General features: G+C 41.5%; 1 protein-coding gene across 4 annotated transcripts in view; it reads left to right on the top strand.

The window, feature by feature from the left end:
* Window positions 1-25,527, top strand: part of SYNE1 (spectrin repeat containing nuclear envelope protein 1) — a 466,580-nt gene that overhangs the window by 429,650 nt on the left and 11,403 nt on the right. For all 4 annotated transcript variants that reach the window (XM_061130284.1, XM_061130286.1, XM_061130285.1 and 1 more), the window contains 13 exons: window positions 452-639; window positions 1,568-1,718; window positions 5,114-5,296; window positions 5,555-5,692; window positions 8,445-8,636; window positions 9,507-9,840; window positions 12,272-12,340; window positions 14,090-14,232; window positions 16,353-16,479; window positions 17,228-17,439; window positions 20,676-20,876; window positions 22,377-22,505; window positions 24,344-24,556. In XM_061130284.1, the coding sequence (XP_060986267.1) occupies window positions 452-639; window positions 1,568-1,718; window positions 5,114-5,296; window positions 5,555-5,692; window positions 8,445-8,636; window positions 9,507-9,840; window positions 12,272-12,340; window positions 14,090-14,232; window positions 16,353-16,479; window positions 17,228-17,439; window positions 20,676-20,876; window positions 22,377-22,505; window positions 24,344-24,556 (2,280 nt within the window). The remainder of the gene's footprint in view (window positions 1-451; window positions 640-1,567; window positions 1,719-5,113; window positions 5,297-5,554; window positions 5,693-8,444; window positions 8,637-9,506; window positions 9,841-12,271; window positions 12,341-14,089; window positions 14,233-16,352; window positions 16,480-17,227; window positions 17,440-20,675; window positions 20,877-22,376; window positions 22,506-24,343; window positions 24,557-25,527) is intronic.

Below are 25,527 nucleotides of genomic sequence, written 5' to 3'. Positions count from 1 at the left end.
CATGGTACCTTTTAATGATGGTGGAATTAACTGTTTAAAACAGTTTGGAGATCCTTGGAGATCAAAGTGAGTGCCAACTCTTAACAGGAGCACACATACTCCTTTGACTGATCTATGGATTGGAATGGAAGTGATATATCTGTGAAGTAAAAACTGGGGCAAGATTCATATTTCAATCACTAAAGAAGCTCATTTTACTCTGCACAATTGATGTTGTCTTGTTCAGTTGATATTTTGGCATGGCTCACATAGCCCAAATATTTCTAGACTCATTTTCTCATACTTTTGAGCTTGCAGTATTTCATAAAGGACGTTAAAGAAGCTTCATGCATTCAAGGAAATGAAATACTTGTCAAGGTTTTGTCTAACCATTTCTGAGTCAGTGAATACAGCTGCAGTTTCTCCCGTCGGTAAACAAGTGTTTGAGTAAAGCACGTCTCCTTCCCTGCAGGAGCTTCAGAGAGACATCGAGAAACACAGCACTGGCGTGGCCTCCGTGCTGAACCTGTGTGAGGTCCTTCTGCATGACTGTGACGCCTGCGCTACAGACGCCGAGTGCGACTCCATCCAGCAGGCTACGCGAAACCTGGACCGCCGGTGGAGAAACATCTGTGCCATGTCCATGGAAAGGAGGCTCAAGTAAGTGGGGGAGTGTACACAGCTGAAACAGAGGAAGGACAAAAAAATCAATAAATAGGTTTATCCAGGGTATCTGCTGTTCACCATTTCCTTTTGGCGGCAATGCCCAGAGATAGCCTCGGTTTCCCAAACTTGTCATCTACGTTCAGTTGGAAACACAAGTAGGTATAAAGGTCACTTATAAATATAACAAGCCAAATGACACCTGACCTAACAGTTTAAATATAATCAGAAAAATTAAAATATGCCTTTACTGAACAAGTATTACGTTACATAATCCGTGGTGTGAAAAAGTAACTTTCTTTCATTAAAAAGGAAATAATAAAATAAAAGGACTTCTCTTGAAGCCGTTTGACATTCAAGGTGGTAAAAACTTAGTGATGTTTTAGAAAGTGATCATAATGACTTAAGGCACAGAATCTTCATACTCTCTGGGGACCTCCTGAAAGCTTAATATTTGTCTTGCCATCCTTAGTTGATTTTGATCAGGGTGAATTTGATGTTCAGTGAATTTTCAAACCTTAGTTTTAGTCCAGCGAACCTCGGGATGAGTGTGCACTGAGAGCAGAGTGTTACACTTTTAAACTTCCTTGCACATACCCAGAACAGTTCACACCGTGTGCTTATCAGACTCAGTTTGACTCGTTCCAAACCCAGAGCTGCAGGACATGTGTTTAAACACACACACACACACACACACACACACACACACACACACACACACACACACTCACAGCTGTTTCATTTTAGCTCAAACAGTTGTTTCTTTTTCAGTCTGGGCAAATTCGGCTCAAGGCACAGTTAGTTATTGTTTGGCACAGTGGTTGCTTGTTTTGGGCACTCTTAATCCTGGTGCAGGCATCAGGCAGGGCTCTGGAGCACAAACAGTCTCAAACAATCAGATTCTGTTCTTTCCTTTCTGTCTCAGAATTGAAGAGACATGGCGATTGTGGCAGAAGTTTCTGGATGACTTTTCTCATTTCGAAGATTGGCTCAAGATCTCAGAAAGGACAGCTGCCTTTCCCAGCTCTTCCGGGGTGCTCTATACAGTTGCCAAGGAGGAACTAAAGAAATTTGAGGTGATTTTCAATGCCAAATATTTCATCTTTATTTTGCTACGAGAGTAGCCAGCTGGTCTTTGGTGTCTCAAGACCCAAACAAACTGCCCACATGTTATTTGTTCAGACGGCTAGGTGATGACTTTCTGGTCATCTTTCTTATTACATCGTAATAGGCAAAAAAGAGAAAGGATGTTTTTACTTTATAATTATCAAGAATTACAAATAAAGCAGTAATGAAGAGAAACTCTGTTAGAAAACAGGAATTATGATTCCCCAAAAATGATCTTGGCATTCTTTTGACTTCACAGTTCTTTATAATCAAGCTTCTAAGACTCAAATATTATGCCATTCCATACTATAACATCTATAAAATATATATGTGTGTGTGTGTATTCAATATATTTTCTTGATTTTTTTTTCACTTAACTAGAGTGTATGTGTATATATACATATATATGTATATGTGTGTGTTCGTGTGCGTGTGTGTAAGTACATGCTAAGTTGCCTCAGTCATGTCCAATTCTTTGCGAACCTATGGACTGTTGCACACCAGGCTCCTCTTATCTTTTAATCATTGATAAATTGACTCCAGAATTGATCAAATATTTTAAATCATAAACCGTCTGTAATTATAAATGAGGAACAGTGCCATTGAGTCACCAAGATTTTTCAAATTTATAGAGAGAAATAGCAGCAGTATAATCATATTCATCAAGAAAGCAATTATTCAGTAACTGATTCCAGTTCCTTGCCTGTTTGGGCAGTCTTGAGTCTGCTCTGTCACTGGGATAGGATGAAACCCCAGCTTCTCAACTGCCTCTCATTTTCATAAAGGACTGGTCCTGAAAGTTGACCACTTTTTAATTTGAAGTTTCTTTGCCAGTCAGTGTCCATTGATTGGCAGTTGTGTTCTCATATATAATAACTGTGAACAGTTCCAATGCATGTTATCTTACAAAAATCATTCTTGGTTACTAAGTCTGCCCCAAGCTCCCTGAGATAGTTTATAATAAGACTAAAAAATCCAACCAAATTCAGCTGGATTAATTTTTACCTTGTAATAGCAATTAGCCAGGCTTTTTTTTTTTTTTTTTTTTTTTTTGAGGCCTATTATAGTAAATATGAAGTTTGGGTTTTGTTCTTGTGGGGTTTAAAATCTAGGAGTCATAGATGGGTAGCTACACAAAGCTATACAAGTGTTCAAATACTATGTGAAATAAATAACAGTTATTCTGCTGCCTGAATATGGACCTATATATAACTATTCCACTAAATTCCTGGGGGCGGGGGGTGGAATTCCTATCCGAAAGATTCTTCCTTAGTAAAATTCTAGTAAAAAGCCACAATAAACTCCGTAGTAGATTTCAGATTATCCCAGTGTGAACCAGTGCTAGTAGAAATATTCTTGTACTGCATCTTATTACTCACAGCTTCATAAAGGTTAAACCTTCTATAATCGGCTTCCACTACAAAGAAGATTATGTAAGATCTTTTATGATGCTATTTTAGACTCAAGACTTTATGACAAAGGCTAGCCATATAGTTAAGCTTATAATGCTATTTCTATAACTAGCTATTCATATAATGCTGTATAAATACAGCATTATATATGTATGCTATTTATATATATAAATGCTATTTATACAACATACAACTAGCTAGTTATAATGATTGATTTTATTATTTATCTTTGTAGTTAATTTTCTTAAGAGGAAAATAAATTACAAAAATGAAATTTTGAGGGCAGTTTTTGCCTGTTCAATTGCACAAACATTGGGGACAGATCTAGGTGTGCTGGGGTCCCCGCCTGTCATGCCCACCTTCACCTCAGTGAGAAAATATATTGTGTGACTTACAGTGATGGCAAAAGCTGAACTTCCCTTACTATTTCCTTTTCCAGGGGAATAATTTGAAGTTTTATAAAATAGGTGGTTGGATTTACTCGGTTGACGGCTCTTAAAACGACTCTCAGAAGGAAAGCCATCTTAGAGGCAGGAGTTTGGTAGCATGTAAATAGTGTGATGAGCCAAAGGAAGCAAAAGTTTGGGATTTCGATGAGTGAAGTTCAATTAGTCACACAATTTTCTGTCCAATGCCAGAATAAAAGTCAGTCATAAATCACACACCTAAGTTTGAAATGTAAAAGCTTCATTTTATTTTGGCCAAATGACTCTTATTGCTAGGGTTAGGCTATATTGCAGAGAAAAAGAACTACTTCACCTGCAGAAACTGTGTGCATGGGGGTAACCTCCAAAGTAGATAGACACTACTCTGTAATACTCTGTAAGGTGTCACATCAGCTTTAAAACATTTCATACAAACCAAATCATTCGTGGGCACAGCAAAAAAAAAAACAATAGAGCATGTACAAAACATTTTTCTTTGTAAGGTTACTTCTGTTTTACTAAGCTGTTGTTCTTAAAAGTCAGTACTAGCTTGCATTTAGAAGATATTCTGCAAAAAGTAGTTTTATTTTTTTTAAGAGGGCACCAAAATTGAGGCAATTTCTGGATTTCTTAGGAAATAACATTTTATAAATAAAAGAAGCAGTTTTATGATAGGTATTTTTTTCTCAGTATTGACATCAGAAACTTGGAACATTTTAAACTCAGGTTTCAGCATACATATTTTTGTGGGCTTCCCTGGTGGCTCAGTAGTGAAGGACTCACTTGCTAATGCAGGAACACAGGTTTAATCCCTGAGTTGGGAGGATCTGTGGGAGAAGGAAATGGCAACCCATTCCGGTATTCTTGCCTGAGAAATCCATTGGACAGAGGAGCCTGGCGTCCATGAGGAGTCGGACATGACTTGGTGACTAAGCAACAACATATTTTTGTAATCAGTTTCCTTTATGGGAAAGTTTTTTTTAAGGCTATTATTTTAAAAGCTATATTACATATGTATGTCGTGTGCATTATACATGTGAGTGAGTGTGTGATAGTTGTCAGTCATGTCCAACTCTTTGTGACCCCATGGACTGAAGCCCACCAGGCTCCTCTGTCCATGGAACTCTCTAGGCGAGAATACTGGAGTGGGTTGCCATTTGTATATGTATATATAGGTATGTGTGTACATTTTATATGTATGCATCATATGAATATGTGTATGTTCTACATGTATATGTACATATTCTATATGTGTATCATATGTGGATTTGTATACATACAGATATTTACTACTGTTTGCCATTTTCTTTTGTATTTTTGTTTGATCAACTCCCTTTCTTAAGGCACATGGGTAACATGAGCTTTCTTTAACAAGGGAAAGTTTGCGCTGGTTACAAAGTGTCTTTTCCTGTTGGAGGGGAAGAGTTGGCCTCCCATTCTGTCTGACATCAGGACCCCATGCCCAGACACCCTTGCTGAGAGCCCTCCTCAGATCTCCCAGGCTGATGTGCTTCTTTGTGGCCGTAGGCTTTCCAGCGACAGGTCCATGAGAGCCTGACCCAGCTGGAGCTGATCAACAAGCAGTACCGCCGCCTGGCCAGAGAGAACCGCACGGACGCGGCCGGCAGCCTCAAACAGATGGTTCACAAAGGCAACCAGAGATGGGACAACCTGCAGAAGCGCGTCACCTCCATCCTGCGCAGACTCAAGGTCCGTACCGCGCCCCCTCTGTCGCTTAGAGGCCGGGAGGACAGCTGGGGCCATTTCAGTACAGCGTTAGGACATAGTCTCGGTGACTCTGTAAGACTGGGATGCCAAGACGGGTATCTAGCATGTGATTTATTTGGTAAAACATTGCGGTGTTCTCATTGCTCGTTGAGGAAATGACTTCCCAGGAGGAGGCTGGAATTGGCGGTTCCGTCTCAGCATGAGTCTGTGGCTTTTTCACTTGTGTTCTTTTCTCTCCAGCATTTCATTGGCCAGCGGGAGGAGTTCGAGACAGCCCGGGACAGCATTCTGGTGTGGCTGACGGAGATGGATCTGCAGCTCACCAACATTGAGCACTTCTCCGAGTGTGACGTGCAAGCTAAAATAAAGCAGCTCAAGGTAATAGAATAATAGTGATTTTTTTTTCAAATTGGTATGCAGGGAATATGAAGGGGAAACGATTTATACATACTTTTGTGAAGAACATACTAAAGAACTATTCTTTTTAAAAAATTTTATTTATTTTTTAATTGAAAGATAATTGCTTTACAGAATTTTATTGTTCTATGCTAAATATCAGCATGAATCAGCCATAGGTATACATATGTCCCCTCCCTCTTGAAACTCCCTCCCAGCTCCCGCCCTATCCCACCCCTCTAGGTTGCAACAGAGCCCCTGTTTGAGTTCCCTGAGTCGTATAGCAAGTTCCCATTGGCTATCTATTTTACATATGAGAATCTTTGCTTTTTAAAAATGTAGGTCTTCTTGACTGAAAAGAAATACAGAAAAAAGAAAAATATTAAAAATGAAATAAAGAGCATTATGAGGAGATACAACTCCCCTTAACATATACACTTAACATATACACAAGTCAAGTAGGAACTTGATTTGCAAGGTTGTCATTTTCATTTTTGATGGTGTTTTTTTCTGATTGGTTTCAAGCACCTTCAGATAGTTTGACTCCCATGATCCAGACCAGTTCAGCTTTCTTATATTGGAACTTCATTCCACACAGACTGCATTCCTAGGTGCCAAATTAATGTTTAAGCATATTTGGTATGTTTCATATATAGTTCAAAACCAGTGACTAGTTAAACATTTTACATCAGTTCAGTTCAGTTCAGTTGCTCAGTCATGTCTGACTCTTTGCAACCCCATGGACTGAAGCACGCCAGGCTTCCCTGTCCATCACCAATTCCTGGAGCTTGCTCAGACTCATGTCCATCGACTCCATGATCCCATTCAACCATCTCATCCTCTGTCATCCCCTTCTCCTGCCTTTAGTCTTTCCCAGCATCAGGGTCTTTTCCATTGAGTCAGTTCTTTGCATTAAGTGGCCAAAGTATTGGAGTTTCAGCTTTAGCATCAGTCCTTCCAATGAATATTCAGGACTGATTTCCTTTAGGAATGACTGGTTGGATCTTCTTACAGTGCAAGGGACTCTCAAGAGTCTTCTCCAACCACAGTTCAAAAGCATCAATTCTTCGGTGCTCAGCTTTCTTTATAGTCCAACTCTCACATCCATACATGACCACTGGAAGAACCATAGCTTTGACTAGACGGACCTTTGTTGGCAAAGTAATGTCTCTACTTTTTAATATGCTGTCTAGGTTGGTCATAGCTTTTCTTCCACGGAGCAAGCGTGTTTTAATTTCATGGCTGCATTCACCATCTGCAGCAACCTTGGAGCCCAAGAAAATAAAGTCTGTCACTGTTTCCATTGTTTCCCCATCTATTTGCCATGAAGTGATAGGACCAGATGCCATGATCTTAGTTTCTTGAATGCTGAATTTTAAGCCAGCTTTTTCACTGTCCTCTTTCACTTTCACTAACCTGAAATATCAATAAACTTAGATACACAGATGACACCACCCTTATGGCAGTAAGTGAAGAGGAACTAAAGAGCCTCTTGATGAAAGTGAAAAAGGAGAGTGAAACATTTTACATGGGGAGGGATGTATATTAGATATGAGGATTCTATCTCATAGGATAGAATGTTTAACATCTTGAATAATATGCAAGGCAGCTTGTGAAATTTTCATCCCAAGATAAGATAGGATAGGTAGATTTTTTTTTTTATATAAGAATAGTCACGTTGCCTTGGAGAAGAAAATGGCAACCCACTCCAGTATTGTTGCCTGGAAAATCCCATGGACAGAGGGGCCTGGTGGGTTCCAGTCCATGAGGTCGCAAGAGTCAGACACGACTTAGCAACTAAACCACCACACATGGTGCCTGTGACTTTCAAGTTGTCATAATAAAACAAGGAATTTACCTTTAATCCTAGATTCTCAGAATAAAAAAATCATAAAATAGTCCCAGTAGTCTGACCAGCCTCTCCATCCTTCCCCTTCACCTCAACTCTCTCAAGTTGTTCCACAGGTAAATAACAGGTAAAAGCTTCAGCAGGAAATTTCTACCAAGTGGTAGGTGAATCTTTTCTTTCTGGACTCTGGCAGGGTCATTTATAACCACCCTCTTTCTCCCTTGGCAGTCTTTTTATTATTGGGCAATTTCAACTCTTCCAGAGTTTATTCTTGTGTTGAATTAAAATTTATCCCTTGAAAGTTGTTCCCTGAGGCTTAACTGTTTTGAATCATATAAATTAAGTCTAAGGAATCCAGAATTACCTGTTTTTCAAATTTTTGCAGTTTTTCCTACTTATGTCCTGAAACAGTCAAATCATCTGAGAATAATTTGTGATATTGTGATTTGGATGGTTTCTCTTACTGATGTTTGACATCTTAGAAAATCTAAAATTTAAATATTGAATATAATTCTTTAAACTGCTAAATTAATTTCGGTGGCTCTCTATTGCTTGCCATTACTTTTCATCAGGGACAACCAGTGCTCTCAACTTTATGATGGGTTTGAATGTTTTTTCTTATGATTCTCTTAGCCACACTGTCCATGGTGGTAAATTTTATTAGGCAAAGGCGCCTCTCTGGTCATGGAATTCTAACAATTCCATTTCTGCTTCCTGTTCTGATTTCAAAATTTCATGTCTTACTTTAGAAAGTAATAGCCTCTTGGCTTGTCTTTGTCTATGGTAAACTTAATATCCCTACATGGTTTTTCTTAATATGTATCTTAGAGTTACTTCATGTTTATGTGAGTAATGAACAATTAACATGAGAAGTGTGCTCCCTAGGCCTTCCAGCAGGAAATCTCATTGAACCACAATAAGATTGAGCAGATAATCACCCAAGGAGAACAGCTGATAGAAAAGAGTGAGCCCCTGGATGCGGCCGTCATTGAGGAAGAGCTGGATGAGCTCCGACGTTACTGTCAGGAGGTCTTCGGGCGCGTGGATAGATATCATAAGAAACTGATTCGCCTGCCTGTACGTGACACTGCTTTTTTATTGTCATGAAATATAAAGAGAATTAATAATGTGAGCTCAAGTAGCATCATTTAGTGGGCACCGGACTCTGGAGCCAGAGTGCTTGGCTTGCCTTAGTTTCCTCAGTCTAAAACTGGCTTAGTAACTGTACCTACCTCCTAGAAAGGATTGTTTTGGGCATGGAATGAGTTTATATATATATATATATATGTATACATACATGCATATAAAGAGCTTAGAAGAATACTTGGCTCATATCTTCCATGGAAGATCAAGAAGCTTCTAGAGAAAACAAGGGGATAAAGGTGAGCAGTGTTAAACAGTGGCCTAATTGATGTGGTTATTTAGCTGAATTTCTTTTTCTCCTCCTTTTCCCTAATTGCTACCATAATCATATCTCATTGTCAATTTGTTATTATTAGAATATTTGTCATTTTCTGTGATAAAGTGTATTTTCTATCTGGAATATAAGGTATAAAAGGACCAGCTAGGATTTTATCAGTGATTCCCTCTGGCTCCTGATCTGTGCCATTCACTTACTTACTGTGTTGCAGGTTAGGTACTAAGTTATCTTTATTTACGTTATCTTATTTAATCTTCTGTCAATTTTTTGAAATAGGTCTTAATATTATTTCCATTTTATCAGCATTAAAACTGAGAATTTACTAGATTCACGTATAAGGCATTTTGAAAAGTGATCAGAAGATACTTATTTATTATTTGATGATAGGAAGTTTAAAATTAACCCTACCAAGATAGGCATGTGGTCCAGCTAAGCTTGAGTACTGAACATTGGTGAGAGGCAGAGCAGAGCGGGGAGGGTACCAGCTGACTGCCGTGATAACAGGACTGTCTGGGCTGCATTTCTAGCTCCCAGATGATGAGCACGACCTCTCTGACCGGGAGCTGGAACTGGACGAGGCTGGAACTCTGTCGGACCTCCACTGGCGGGACACCTCCACGGACGGCGTGCTCTCCCCGCAGCCTTCCTCCAACCCCTCCCTCTCACTCGCCCAGCCCCTCCGGAGCGAGAGGTCTGGACGAGACACCCCGGCCAGTGTGGACTCCATCCCCCTGGAATGGGACCATGACTATGACCTCAGCCGTGACCTGGAGTCTGCCGTGTCCAGAACTCTGCCTTCTGAGGACGAAGAGGGTCCAGAAGATAAAGATTTCTACCTCAGGGGAGCTGTTGGCTTATCAGGTAGGAAAGAGCTCCTTCTATGTGTATGCTAGCTTGAAAGAGAATACGAAGGAATGGATACTGTCCTGAAAACCCATAGGCTACGCAGAATCATCTTCCTTCTCCCTTCAGGGGAACTTGTACTTAATGGCATAATTTGATATTAACATGATTCACAAATGCAAAATTGATATGACCACTGATTTATCCCACGTGTGCTTACATTCTTACTACATGACTGGAACTTTATAAGTGCTGGAAATACACAGTCCCTTTTCTTTTCAAAGAGCTCACATTCTAGGGTGGTAGTGTGCTAGTGTGGAGGTGGTTTAGTTGCTAAGTCGTGTCTGACTCTTTGATCCCATGGACTGGAGCCCACCAGACTCCTCTGTCCGTGGGAGTCTCCAGGCAAGAATACTGGAGTGGGTTGCCATTTCCTACTCCAGGGGATCTTCCCAATCCAGGGGTCGAATCTGCATCGCCTGCATTGCAGGTGAATTCTTCACCTCTGAGCTACCAGGGAAGCCCTCACACTCTAGTGTGAAACACAGATAAATAAGAAACGCCTGTGTGAACTGTTTGGCGCTGGAGTAGCAGGGTACACATGGTGGTGTGAACACACAGCCCAGGGTGGCTGAGCCAGAGCTTTGGAGAAAGGCTTTAGAGAAGAGACCTGTGCTGAGACCTGAAGGATGACTAGAAGTCAGTCAGGAGGATACAGCAGTGTCCAGAGGAAGAAAGCAGAGGACAGCCATCTCGGCTTTATGATCAGCCTCAGCACTTTTGGTCTCCTGGAGTTTGTCCAGAATGACATGGCTGTCTATTGGGAGGTGCAAAGTGAGCAAAGAGGAGATGGGAAGGAGAACCAGGGTCTGGTCATATAGCAACCTGTTTATCATAAAAAGCAGTTTTACCGTGAAGACCCTGGACAGTGTCACAGCAGGGCTCTAAGGAGGGAGGCACTGTGATCTGATGTCTATTTTCAAAGAACCGGTCTCAACAATATCTAGAGAAGGGCACATTGAAAGAAAGTCCAGATGGAATCACTTTACAGTCCAGGACGCAGATGTGGTGATGGCCTGAGCTAAGGCAGCAGCACTGGGAATAGATGAAAGAGCTGTGAGAAATCATGAGACGGCTCCTGCACGCCTGATGGCTGATTGGCTTGCGGTTGAAGTGATTTTTTCTGGTGTGAGCATCTTGGTAAAAGACGCAGGTGGTCGTAGGCTCTGAGGACCATGAGTAGGAGAGAATGTTCTGGGTGTCTGTGGAGCCACGGGGGCAGGGCAGTGAGAGAGCGGGAGGCAGTGAGTTCCTCTATGAACTCAACCTGTGCTATGATATGCTGTGGCCTGTCCCACAGGAAAAAGCCAGCGGTGGGTGGCCGCATGGGTCAGGAACCAGAAATGTAGATTAGATAGTCATCCACATGTCAGTGGTCCCCAAGGAAAGGAAGGAGACCACACAGGAAGAGTGTCCAAAGGGAAACGAGGCATATGAAACCTCAGGAAACACAGGGAAGGCGTGGCCAGAGAAAGGAGCATTTTAAGAAAGGTGAGTCGAAATAGAATAAATAACCAGAGGTCAATTTGTAGCCCTTGTAAACGCATCTCACACATTCCCTAAAAGACAATTTCCGCTTTTTCTTTGTGTGATGGTTCACATTTGGATTCCCAAGGGGCTGACGCTGTACAAAAAGAAGATGATTTCTCTCATTTCTCTTTTGTTTTTACAGTACAGCCTAATAGCTAAGCATTTTGCCTCTACAGCAGAAATCCTCAATATGCAGTCCCTCAGCCACACGTGACAGCTGAGCCCTGAAATGTGACTGTGCAGATGGGTATTTGCTGCATCCAGTGCTCTTACAAAAATACACAGAATTCAAAGACTTAGCACAAAGCAAGTGTGTAAAATATCAATAATAGTACTTATGTTGATTACATGTTATAATTTAGATTTGTTGGTTTAGTAAAATTAAGTGTTGAATTTATTTTTATCCCTTGACTTGTCATTGTGGCCCTTAGACTCTTTAAAACAATGTATGTTATTTCTGTTGGACAGCGCCGCTCTAGGACCTGTATGGATTGCAATTCCAGTTATGCCACTATTAGTTGTTGAAACTTGAATGAGTAACAATTCCCCTGGGCCTCAGTTTTTTTGGTCAGTAAAATGAGAATAACACTTCCACGCACCCTGTAGGGTTTCTGTGAGGATAAATGAGTGCCCAGAACAGCGCCTGGCTCATAAAACACTCTCCACCAATGAGAGACTTTATTATGATTTATTTCAGGAACCCTTTGGTGGTCAGACTCAGACTTCTCTGTATGTTCAAGAATTATCGGCCCAGAATGACTAATTTCCTTTTTTTCCCCTAGGAAAGTTATTTTCTAGCCATCAGGGGATCCAGGTTTCCAGACCTTAGGTGTCAACTTAGACTGTGCTCTTTTTGCAGATGTAATGATCCCTGAAAGTCCCGAGGCCTATGTTAAACTCACAGAAAGTGCAATCAGAAATTCCTCTGGTAGGCACCAAAGCCGAAGCAGACCTCCCCTGCTCACCTGTAACCCGCCTTCTCTTCTCCGAGCACCTTTACCCACCCTCTCACAGCTCTGTGCCACAAGCATGTTAAGGCAGAAACTTCTTCTCTGACTGCTGTCTCAGAAACAAAAACCCAAACCACTTGGTTGATCCACACCAAGAGTTAAAACTCCAGTGAAAGTGAAAATGTTGGTCGCTCAGTCGTGTCTGACTCTTTGTGACCCCAAGGCCTGTAGCCCGCCAGGCTCCTCTGGCCATGGAATTCTCCAGGCAAGAATACAGGAGTGGGTAGCCATTCCCTCCTCCAGGGGATCTTCCCGACCCAGGGATCAAACCTGGGTCTCCCACATTGCAGGCAGATTCTTTACTGCCTGAGATGCCAGGGGAGCCCATAGCTTCAGTAATCAAGTGCAGTAAAACAACTATTCAACTTGTGAAATGGTAGTCACTCTCAATAAGTGTGAACTATGATGCCCAATAATGGCAGAAAATAGGAGATGGAAACACTAGTCTTAGCATTGATGCTCTAGCTCCCTGCTTAGTTGGAACAGCTCTGACTTTATGACTTCAAGGAGGAATTGCAAACCCATCTCTGGCTGGGGAGTCAGGGCTCAGGGATTCTGCCCCAAGTTCACTAGCTTATAGGTGGGACCCCAGGCCCACCGTTTATCCTCCTGATCTCTGGGGGCCCATAAAAGACAAAGGGTGAATCATGTATTCAGCTCCAAAAAATCAGGCTCTTGCTCTAGACAAAGTGTAGTTCAGAGTCTGTAATTTGGAGGACAGTGGAGAGAACAGAGTTGGACCATGGTGATAGGATGTTGAATTGTGAGATTATTAGTTTACACTTAAGTTTTTGTAGAAAAGCAAAAGGATGGGAAACAAAGTCTCATTACTAAAATCGTGACTACCTAAGTGACTGCCAGTGAGAGACTTTCCAGGTGTATTTAGAAGGCCTTCTTTCCAAAAGAGAATTAATAAAGCTTACTAATATTTACTGTGCTTTCACCCTGTGCTGGCTTCATTCTGATGATCATATTCTTATTGAGTTCAAAGACTGTACACACACGCACACACAAATTTTGCAAAACAATGTCACGTCTCTCAGAGGAGGAAAGCCAGGAGTTCTAAACTCTGAGTAAGAGCACACCTGGATGGAAATACTAAAATTTTAGCTTTCTCCTGATTTTGGTTTCAAGTTTCAGACAGAAGGAAGTCATTGCTAGTGTGGTACCCCCACACATACCTTTTCTTGGTTCACTTGAAGTCTTGCCTTAAGGGAGCCCCACAACCGTCTGGTGCTTCAGGAGCACCATCTTCTACTGAGATGCAGAAAGAAAAATAAGATGGTGTGACTTTCTGTTTGATAAGTGACTGCAGAGGGAGCCTGAGATGTAACTGACTCCTAGTTATCGGGGAGCAGAAGAGACCACCTGAGGTTTTGAGAACGGCCTTCCCCAACTCACGATGTGCAGATTTAAGAGGGAGCAGATTCCCAGGCTGGGAGAACCTACTGCATGGCCCCTGGGGCAGCACCCAGTCAGCTCGGACTCTTGGCCAAGCACATTCATCAGTCTGGTCATTTGAACTCCTAACCCACCAGCACGTCAGTACTAAATGTGCTTTCTGATCACCCACACACGTGCCATCTCTCTACTGCCTTGCCTGTAGAATTTCTTAACCATCTCCTCGAATGTCAAGCTTATCGAGATTCTCATGGTTGACGCTGTAGGGGACCGTGGTGCCTTGGAGTCACAGATCCGACAGCTGGGCAAAGCCTTGGATGACAGCCACTTTCAGATGCAGCAAACGGAGAATATCATCCACAGCAAAACGCCCACAGGACCAGAGCTAGACTCCGGCTACAGAGGCTACGTGAGTATCCAGGCCTTCTTGATCCTCACACGTACCCGGTGATCCCAGTTGTGTGACAAAGAACCATCTGTTTGTGGCGTGAGGTCTGTGTTCACTCTCTGTGTCCCTAGCTGCCTGTGAACTCATAGGTGTGTGTGTGCAAAATAAAGCCCTGTTAGCAGGTTACCTTTTGTGTAAAAGTGGTCTGTGCTCAGACCCCTGATCTACCTTAAGAACCTGCCTGCTCCTTTAGACAGAGAACTGAAAGTGAAAGAGTTAGTCAGTCAGTCCTGTCAGACTCTTTTTCTGACCCTGTGGACTGCAGCCCGCCAGGCTCCTCTGTCCATGGGATTCTCCAGGCAAGAATACTGGAGTGGGTAGCCATTCCCTTCTCCACGGGATCTTCCTGACCCAGGGATTGAATCCAGATCTCCTGTGAAATCTTTTCACAGATTGCTTTGGCCCCAGAAGGTGATTAGGCATTCTTTCAAATTCAGTTAATGATTTTCTGACCAAGGTTATGCTTGGAGGAGTGGATTTTAGCTGATACTATATTGCTGACACGGAATGGGTTTAGTTCTTTTCCTGGGTGTCTTTTGATTCACTTGATGGTCCTGGGACTTTTTTATCCTCTTGCTTGTTCTCTCATTCTGGGGAAAACAATCCTGACTAACGAGATGTGGGGAGAAGATGGCAAGAGATTGTGTGTATTACCAGTTCCATTTTTGAAGCTTTGTAAAGTATGTAATAGCTTTGCTCTGCTCAAGTTACTGACAGAATAACTTCCCAGAGAAATACTCAGAGAATTACCTGTTTTCTTATGCATACTTAAGCAAGAAGATTTGAAAGTAAATCTCTTCAAGGCCTTCTGTCATTTCTTTTCACACCCAAAAGACTGCCTCATAAAAGGAAAGAAAAATTAATTTCCCTGAGCCTAATGACAATTCACACATACTGCTTTTTTGAAACCAGGGGAGAGAAACTTTTATGCTGACATTAACATCCTCATAGTCACAGAAGAGTAATTAATTAATCATGAGTTTACTTCCTGTTCAATTTGGCCTCTTATCCTGACTTCTATTATAGTGAAACCTCCTTTTAAAAAACATCATACAGTTTCACAATGAGCGTGCTGAAATCACTGAGATTATACTTAACACCAATCAAAAGCAATCAAAGTAACTTAATAGCAACGTGATTTGGTAAAGGCTTTGAAAGAAAACTTTATGATCGTAGCAGGCGTGCCTTGAAATGATTTGTTCCTTTAGTCTTTGAATATGTGCATGATATTAAATATGGAGTTGGAAGCTTTTCTTTTGATGTCAAAATTTATTCGCTTAGTATCTATTAAACATTGCTTAGATTTTCTCATGAAACAGCTGGTGTTAATATTGTTTTATTCTTTTAAGCATTTTAATTACTTAATGCAAATAGATGCCCCTGTGAGATTTGTGGTAATATCACTGTTCCCGCACTTCAGTTTAAGAAAAAGGGAGCAGCTTGCCAAAGACAATATGTTATATTGCCAGCTGGGGGCTCTGAGTGTTAAATCCCAGATCAATTTAGTCTGTTTTGATTCATAAATTTTAAAAGAAATTGGGAGGACTTGTGCAAAACCATGTGTGCCAAGTATATCTTCAAGGCATTGCTTTGTGTAAATATGGACATGTCACATGTTTTAGAAGCATGTTTTTGAACTTGACTTTTTTGTTTCCAGCAGAGCAGCTTAGTCTTTTTTTGGGGGGTGCTGTGCGGGGTCTTCATGGCTGCACAGGCTTTTCTCTAGTTGTAGAGAATGGAGCTACTGTAGTTGTAGTGCAAGGGTTTCTCATTGTGGAGGCTTCTCTCATGGAGTACAGACTCTAGAGCATCAGCTTACTTGTGGTGCTCAAGGTGTAGTTGCTCCGTAGCATGTGGGATCCTCCCAGTCCAGAGATGAAGTCCATGTCTCCTGAATTGGCAGGCAGATTCTTTACCACTGAGCCATCAAGGAAGCTAAGAGCAGCTTACTCTTTACAGAGAGGTAGCACCTAGCCACTGTCCTTTTTGAGGAACGCCAAAGATATTTTCCCCAGGATCTCTTGCGGTCATGACAGCTTGAGAATTTTGTGACAAGGGAGCCTCTTTTCTGTTCTAAACAGATGAAACTGCTGGGCGAATGCAGCGGCAGCATAGACTCAGTGAAAAGACTGGAACACAAGCTGACGGAGGAAGACGACCATTTCCCTGGCTTTGTTAACTTGAATAGCACTGAAACCCAAACAGCTGGTGAGTGAGTTGTACTCCATTCAGGACAGAGTGAAATAGAAGATCCCAAAATACTTTGTTGCCTCTGAGTTCCACTGTGTTGCTTACCTCAATCTTTACTATTCTGTCCTGAGAACTTTCCTCCAGGTTACACAGATCTCTGAGGACAGAACAAGAAGGTGAAAAGTATCACAGTGGTTTTTCCCCATGTCCCATTTGTTTTAAAGCATCATCTTTGAATCACTAGTCAGGAATCTTCTATATACATGCCCAATGCTCTCAGAGCTCTATTGCAGAAAGAAACCAAGAACTGAAAGTTATCTTCACCGACTTTATTGTGTTGTGTTTTTTTTTTTAATATTTCTGTATGTATTTATTTTGGCTGCCCCAGGTCTTAGTTGCAGCATGCATGATCTAGTTCCCTGACCGGGGATCAAACTCAGGCCACCCGCATTGGGAGCAGGGAGTCCTGGCCACAGGACCACCAGGGAAGTCCCGATGTTCACTCACTTTAATGCTATCACTTCATCAATCTCTTTACAGTGTTAAATCTTATGTAGCTGATTTTTTCTTCCCCATCACTGTAAAAAATGCAGATAGGAAAAACACAGCCACTATACTGTTACCAACAGCTGACAGCAATAGAAATGCCCACTGGCATTACTTTCTTTTCTGTTTTAAAGTTAGCCCACATGTCGGTTTCAAGCATCCTAAACATTCCGCATGGAGGAAAACCCCTCACTTTCCTGTGTGTGTCCTGTCTTGCCAGGTGTGATTGACCGCTGGGAACTCATCCAGGCAGAGGCCCTGAGCAAGGAGCTGAGGATGAAACAGAAGCCCCAGAGGAGGCAGCAGTTGGACTCAGACCTGAGCAGCGTTCTGACCTGGCTGCAGGAGACGGAGGGCGACCTGGAGCAGCTTCAGCGCCTACAGCTCAGCACGGACATCCAGTCCATCGCGCTCCAAATCCAGAAGCTGAAGGTAGCTGCCCTCGGCCTTTCCCACGGTGCCAGACACAGCGCTGCCACGTGGAGGGCCTGGTCAGATGAAAAACTCCAGCCCTGGCTGTTACACGCTCACATAGCAGTGCGCCAGTGGTTGGTGGAAATGGACACAAATGTTTCCCCAGCCATCCCGAATCAGAGTGTTCCTAGGAAGGCTTGGAAGGGTTGAGAGCTGGATTGAGTTGCAGAACCAGTCCCATAAAAATGTGTGTGTGTGTTAGTCACTCAATCACGCCCAACTCTGAGACCCCATGAACTGTAGCCCGCGGGCTCCTCTGTCCGTGGAATTTTCCAGGAAAGAATACTGGAGTGGGTAGCCATTCCCTTCTCCAGGGGATTGTCCCAACCCAGGGACCCAATGCATGTCTCCTGCCTTGTAGGCAGATTCTTTACCATCTGAGCCACCAGGGAAGCCCCTCATGAAAATAATCATGATTTAATGACCAGTTAAAATTGCATAAAACCTCCAGGTACCTCTGGGACCTAGTTAACCTCTTTTAAGAGAAACACAGCTATGGCCAGGGTCCTACAAGGCTATCTAGAGCCAGAGAGGAAGCCTCTCCCAGATGGTATACATGTGAGTTTGTGGAGACCAAAGGAGGCCACTTGTCATTCTGGAATCAGCAGAACTTCTGAAATAGATTATCATAGTGGCAGAAGCAATTTTCAGTGTCATGAATCCAACTAAACAGAACCTGTAGAGTAATCCTGCTGAAACACATGACATTTCTATTTGATTTTGACCTTGTTGGGTATAGTACAGAAGATAACCTTCTCTAACTCCCTCTCTAGAGCTTAAAAATCCTCCTCAGCCCAGCTATTGAGATGCATTGATATGCGGAGACTTTTGTAAGCATACTATGCTTGGAGAGCTCAGTGTCTTCTTAATAGCTCTCTTGGGCCTGCCTTTTTGTTTGGAGAACGTCAAGCTGTGTTCTTCCTCAGATGTAGCTACTGGGCCCTCTGGGCTCAAGCATTACGCAAAGCACACTGTCTTTGTGTCTCCCTGGTTTCTGTGTATGCTGGTTTTCTTTGGGGCTGATGTTTTTCTGCCTTGTTTTACCTGTTATTTTGTTTTAAATTTTCAAACAGTGAAGTGAGTCTTCCTGACCACTGCTCAGACTTCTTATAGAGTAGCCTCTGTGCCAGCCCCATCAATTTCAAGATGAAGCATCAGATGGGAGATGCAGTTTACGTTCTCTGGATTACATTTTTTTTTTTAGAGTGCTTAAATTACTTGAGTGTCTCTCCAGGAAAATGTAAGGCAGTGTTGCATCATAATCAGTTCCTTAAAAGGTTGATGAAGCAAACACTGGCCAGAGTCTGAGACCTAAGTGAGATCAGAGTGCAAAAAATGAGACCTTGAAAGTCAGCCTACATGATACATTATAAGAAAAAACCATCCTCTTATGCATCCCTCCCCCATCTTTCCTGTCTGTTTTCTGAGGATAAATATGTGGAATAACCTAGTACTTTCTACAATATTTGTGGATTTTTGTGCTGTTTCTGTGTTGACTCTATATCATGGCATGTTAAGAATCCACTTAAAAGTGAAAATTAAGACATGTTGGGAACATAACAGAAATGGTGAGAATTATAAGAAAATGTAACCTGAGTAGATGTGATCTGTAGGGTCACTGACCCTACCTTGATCTGGGAGCATTTAAACAGTACCAAGATATTCAGTGATTAACATATAACCTTGTACTCAAGTTCTTGAAATTTTATTCTAGATTTTGGGGAAATACACACAATGACACACCAGTCACCTGTTTTTTTTTTTTGTTTTGTTTTTGTGAAACCAAGCTAAATTTGTTAGCTGATGAAATATTATTTATTCTCTTTATCATCTCAAAAAGTCTGACCTGTGGCAGAGGTAGTGTTCTCAGGCTGTGGACCACTGACTGTCAGTGCCTGTGAAGTCAGAACAGCTGGAGGCCAGGGCCTGGGAATCTGCTTTCTTACCACGAGTTGCATTTCATACCTGTGTGCACAACTTTAAGTAGCATTGTTGTTCAGCAGCTGAGACATGTCTGTTTCTTTGCGACCCCATGGACTGCAACATGCCAGGCTTCCCTGTCCTTCACTGTCTCCCAGAGTTTGCTCAAACTCATGTCCATTGAGTCTATGATGCCATCCAGCCATCTCATCCTCTGTCACCCTCTTCTCCTCCTGCACTCAATCCTTCCCAGTCTTTTCCAGTGAGTTGGCTCTTAGCATCAGGTGGCCAAAGTATTGGAGCTTCAACTTCAGCCTCAGCCCTTTCAATGAATACTCAGGGTTGATTTCTTTTAGGATTAACTGGTTTAATCTCCTTGCAGTCCAAAGGGACTCTCAAGAGTCTTCTCCGGTTCCACAATTCGAAAGCATCAGTTCTTTAGCACTCAGATTTCTTTATGGTCCAACTCGCACATCCATATAGGACTACTGGAAAAACCATAGCTTTGACTATATGGACCTTTGTCAGCAAAGTGATGTCTCTGCTTTTTAATATGTTGTCTAGGTTTGCTATAGCTTTCCTTCCAAGAAGCACGCATCTTTTAATTTCATGGCTGCTGTCACTGTCCACAGTGATTCTGGAGCCCAATGAGTAGCATTAGTCTAATGAAATTGAATTTGTACGCTGGAACTAAGAGCACATTTCCTGCTGCTCAGAACTGTTGGACGATGTTGTGTTTGGTTTGTTTTGGTTGGTTTGTTGTTGGATTCCCATGATAGGGGCTGAGTTCATCGTACTTTTTAGTTCACTGCCCAGGATCATCTTTGCTTCCTGCAAAGTTCCTTAATTTTATTTATCTATCCCTTTTCTCCCACTGTTTCTTAATCCCCATTCCCTAAACCCATAGCAACCATTCCAAAATTTTAATATGCTTTTTTCACATGTATGCCTGAAAAATGTGGATTTGTGTGTGCACAATATATTTTAAATTGCATAAATGCTGTTTTGTAACCTACAGCAATCTGTTTATGACTGTTTCACTTACAACTATATTTTCTTAAGATCCATTTATGTCAGTAAGTATATATCTGATCCAATTCTTTTAGCTCCAGTGTGGTCCCCAGTGGTATGAACCTTAGCCATCCTGCTAAGGCCAGTGTTAATTAATGGATCTTTTTAATTTGGGTGAAGCATTTCCAAAGGTCTCAGACTATACCTCTTTAACATTTTTATTGTTGTTTTCCTTGTTTGATTGTTCTCCTTTCTCTTTGCAGGAGCTCCAGAAAGCTGTGGACCACCGCAAAGCCATCGTCCTCTCCATCCATCTGTGCAGCTCCGAGTTCACTCAGACCGGCCAGGAGGAGAGCCAGGATCTTCAGGATCGCTTGTCCCAGATGAATGGGCGGTGGGACCGTGTGTGCTCCCTGCTGGAGGAGTGGCGGGGTCTTCTCCAGGACGCGCTCATGCAGTGCCAGGTCTGTAGGGCTTTGGGCAGGCCACGCTCCAGAATCCAACATTTCCAGTGTGGCTGAGTCTGTGACTCAATTTCTCAAGATCACTAGAGGGATGCAGTTACTTCCCAAAGTCAGTGTTCATGTGAGAAATAACTTTGTGCCCAGTTTTCATTTTACTGGAGAGTGTGTACATATGACCCAGAGTTGAAAGACCCCATCTCCTTTAGAAATTGCAAGAGACTATTCCCATCAGTTTATCTCAGCCTCACCATTCCTCCTTTGACTCATTCATTTATTCGTTCAAGAGATGTTTTCTGAGCACATTAGGAGACATCCAAGTGAGCATTACAAATATTTGCCCATTCATTCAGACCACAGTTACTTGCCCGGTATTTACAGACTTGACAGACACTGCACTAAGCAGGCAGGATACAGCCCAGCCTTTGCTTTTGTTGGGGAAGATGGACAACAAAAATGCAAATAAATGCTTAACCAAGCTACTTCCAGGTGATGATAAGGGTAACCAAATGGAAGCACTTTGGAATGGTGAGCAGGGAAGTTGTATGAATGTTTGAGCTGACACTGGAAGGATGTTGCCGTGAGGAAGGTCAAGCAAGTGGCAAGTCTCAGAAGCAGGAAAGGGTTTAGCATCTTCAAGGACAGAGGGAGGCCAGTGTGATCAGAGAGGAAGGAATGGATAGGAAAGATCCGGGAGGTAGTCAGGAGACAGATCATACAGGGCTTTGTGGGCAGGGCCAGGAGTTTGGGTTAGAATCTGAGCATGATGGGAAGCCTGTATTCCAGGATTATAGGGGCTCCCAAGAGTAATGGCTGCTTGAAAGCAGGTACCCAAGCTGTGGTTTCCCCCATCTTTACTGTAGCGTCTCCCACCATGGAGATCTTCCATAACCATACCTTGATTAAATGAACACATGGATATGTGGAGAGAAGGGATTGAATTTAGGCCTTCAAAGATGGAAAGATTTGGGGACATTCCTGGTGGTCCAGTGGCTAAGACTCTGTGCTCCCAGTGCAGGGATCCTGGGTTCTATCCTTAGTCAGTGAGCTAGATCCCATATGCCACAACTAAGACCCAACACAGACAAATAAATATATATTTTTTAATGTTGGGAAGATTTGAATACAGGAGGAAGAGAGAGGAGGAGAGTTCTTCTCTCCAATCTGTGTTAGAGCCCTACGAATTCAGTATTTGATGCCAGTTTTGCTTATGTCTCATTTTTCCCTGGTGTAATAAATTAGATGCTTTTCGGTAAGAACATGAACTCAGATAATTACAATAACTTCAGTGCCTTGCTTAGAAAGGAGTTGTGTAGAAGATCTGAAAACCAATGGTAGGAATTGTAATGCGTGGATAGTTATGCTATGAGGGAAAGAAAAATGTCTCATTCAGGATGATTTTATGCTCCATATGTATATATATATGTTGGATTTTATGCTCCATATATATATATATATATATATATTTTATGCTCCATATATATATATATTTTTCCCCCATAGGATTTTCATGAAATGAGTCATGGTTTGCTTCTTATGCTGGAGAACATTGACAGAAGGAAAAATGAAATTGTTCCCATTGATTCTAACCTTGATGCAGAAATACTTCAGGACCATCACAAACAGCTTAAGGTAAGATATGTGGATTTGGATGGCCTCTGCTTATGTTATAGGTGGTTCTACTTATTTACCTTTTATGTTGTAGTCTCTTAGTCTTTCTTTACCCCTCATGATTTCTCATCTCTCTGAAGCAAGCATGTGCATAGAAGATGGCATATGCTGGCTTTAGAATCTTGTTCTAAAGCCATTGCTCATCTAAAAATCTGTCTTCATCTTTTTTTTTTAGCTAATTTTTTAATAGACTTTTGTAAAAAGTTTTTTTTCTGAGACATTGTTTTAAAGTCTTAATTGAATTTGTTATAATCTTGCTTCTTTTTAATGTTTTTGATTTTTTGGCCAAGAGGCATATGGAATTTTAGCTCCCTGACTAGGGATCAAACCCATATCCCTTGCACTGGAAGGCAAAGTCTTAACTGCTGTACCACCAAGGAAGTCCTCAGATGGTCTTCATCTTAATTAGCCTGTTTTTATCAAGGCAACTCTATGCTTATTTTCAGTTTATTTCTAATTTAAACTTTATATGTTGAATCTATGTCTGAAGACTACTTCGGGTAACTGATAATAAAAGGACATTAAATCTATTAAAATAGAGAATCTATTAAAATAGAGACCATTAAGGATTCTTAAGAAGAATTAAGTATGTAGATTCAACCTCAGCATCAAGTTTTCTGAAATCTAAGACAAGGAAAACATGGTAAGTTAAATGATTTTCATTACCTGGCAAAAAGAAAACATACTAGTTCTCAAGGAATAGGAAACATTTTCTAGTACTAAATTCAAAGGTATATTTGCAGGATTTTTGTGTAGATTCTTATGCAAAGAACTTCGGACAATATAATGTGCCAAATACTTAGGTGGTTTTATGGAAGATAAGGAAGCATATTTGAGTTCCATTAGGAGAAAATAATTTGCATTTTGTCACTCTCTGTATTTTTAAAATGCTATTTCTTAACATTTAACACTCACAATGACCTAACCAACAGAATTGGCAGCTTTTAGTTCAGTACTATAAAGGTCTTAGAAACCCAGAGGAAATAGCTATGCAGCTACATTTTTACCAGACTTTTGACCTCAGACATTAAGTTGTGAGTGATGAATCACCCATATACCTTTTTAAAAATCTCAAATAGTTATCAGAGTATAGCTCAACCAAGCTGTTTTTCTGCATTTATATGTTAGTTTTACTTTTCTTTTTAAATGGATATTTTATGTCTCATTTGCATAATACTTTACTTTTTAAATAATTTGACATACATTCACCAATATGAACCTTCCTATAATACTGTGGACCAGGCAAGAATTAATATCACCATTTTACCTAAAGGAAATCAACCCTGAATACTCATTGGAAGGACTGATGACAAAGCTGAAGTTCACATATTTTGGCCACCTGATTCGAAGAGCTGACTTATTGGAAAAGAGACTGATGCTAGGAAAGATTGAGGGCAGGAGGAGAAGGGGGTGGAGGAAGATGAGACAGTTAGATAGCATCACAGACACAATAGATGTGCATTTGAAACAACTCCGGGAGATAGTGAAGGACAGGGGAGCCTGGCATGTTGCAGTCCATGGGGTCACAAAGAGTTGGACATGACTTAGTGACTGGAAAACAACCACCACCAAATGAGAAAACTGAGATCAGAAAGGCTCAAGGATTGTATAGGATGCTTTTTGGGAGAGATAGGATTAGAACATAGGTCCCTGATCCCCAAAGGTCATGGCTGCTATAGCCTTCTTCGTGTGATGCTTGGGTATAATTGTCCAGAGTTAAAGTGATGTCACCCTGCACCTGGGGACTTTCTCCAAGTATCAGAAATTCTTAGGGAAATATTTTTTTATTATATTCTTAGCAAATAAGGCATGAGCTGTTGGAATCTCAACTCAAAGTGGCCTCGCTGCAAGACATGTCTTGCCAACTGTTGGTGAATGCTGAAGGCACAGACTGTTTAGAAGCCAAAGAAAAAGTCCACGTGATTGGAAATCGACTCAAACTTCTCTTGAAGGAGGTCAGTCGTCATATCAAGGAGCTGGAGAAGTTATTAGACATGTCAAGCAGTCAGCAGGTAAGCTCTCAACAGACATCATTGTGTCGAATTTCCTGCAGGAGACCAAACAAGCACCATCTTTATCCATTTCAGAAAGCCTCTGAATGGAGTACTTGTCAGAATAGAGTGTCTTTTCTCTCAATCACTGCTCTTACAAATCTGTCTCAAAATAAAAAAGCGACTCGAAAACTTTCATAATAAGACACTACTTTTGATTCTGCTACATCCAAAAATCCTCTTTAACTGTTACTGCTGACCCTGTTAGCACCACTATTGTGGCATTTTATTTTACCCAGCTTAAGAAGGCATGTGCTTTCATTAACACAGCGAAAGGAGGTCACAAGCAGCTGGTGCACGTGAGTTTCATATTCAGACCTTAGGAGGCATGAATTCACCTGACATAGATGACAGTTAAGTCGTAAGGAGTGTTTTCTACTAGCTTTTATTTATTTATCTATTTGCTTATTTGTTTATCTCTTTACTTATTGGTAAATCTACTACATTGTGGTAATATTGCTGGTTTTAAGAAATGCTTTTGCAGGTGAGACTTCAGGCATTCACTTGTGAAATCCTGTCCTGAACACACAAACACGCTGCAGGCAAAAGAACTATCTACTCCCAGTAATAGCAGGTTCCAGAAACAGGACAGTTTCTCTGATGCTAAAAAGGGTGGCTCCTGGATGACCAATGCGGTGTCTCTCCAGCCTGATCACCCTGGAGCTCTAAGGCAGATTTCATCACCCACTTCACGTCAGTCCATTCCCATCACTGAGAAATAATAAAGCTTCAAGTGACCCAGTCATGACAGAGCTATTAAATACCTAGCTATTAGAACATAGCTATTAAATAAATAAATACTTCTATTTTCCCGAAGGCCCCAATGCACAACCAGGAAAGCCCAATGCTCTAGAAGAATTAGGTTCTGTTTTTCCTGCAACTGCCCGATTCTACTTTTTGTTTGTTTCCTAAACTGGGGTATAGTTGCTTCA

The sequence above is a fragment of the Dama dama genome, chromosome 26, assembly GCF_033118175.1.
Source record: "Dama dama isolate Ldn47 chromosome 26, ASM3311817v1, whole genome shotgun sequence".
NCBI lineage: Eukaryota > Metazoa > Chordata > Mammalia > Artiodactyla > Cervidae > Dama > Dama dama.
This window is presented reverse-complemented; position numbering and strand designations above follow the sequence as displayed.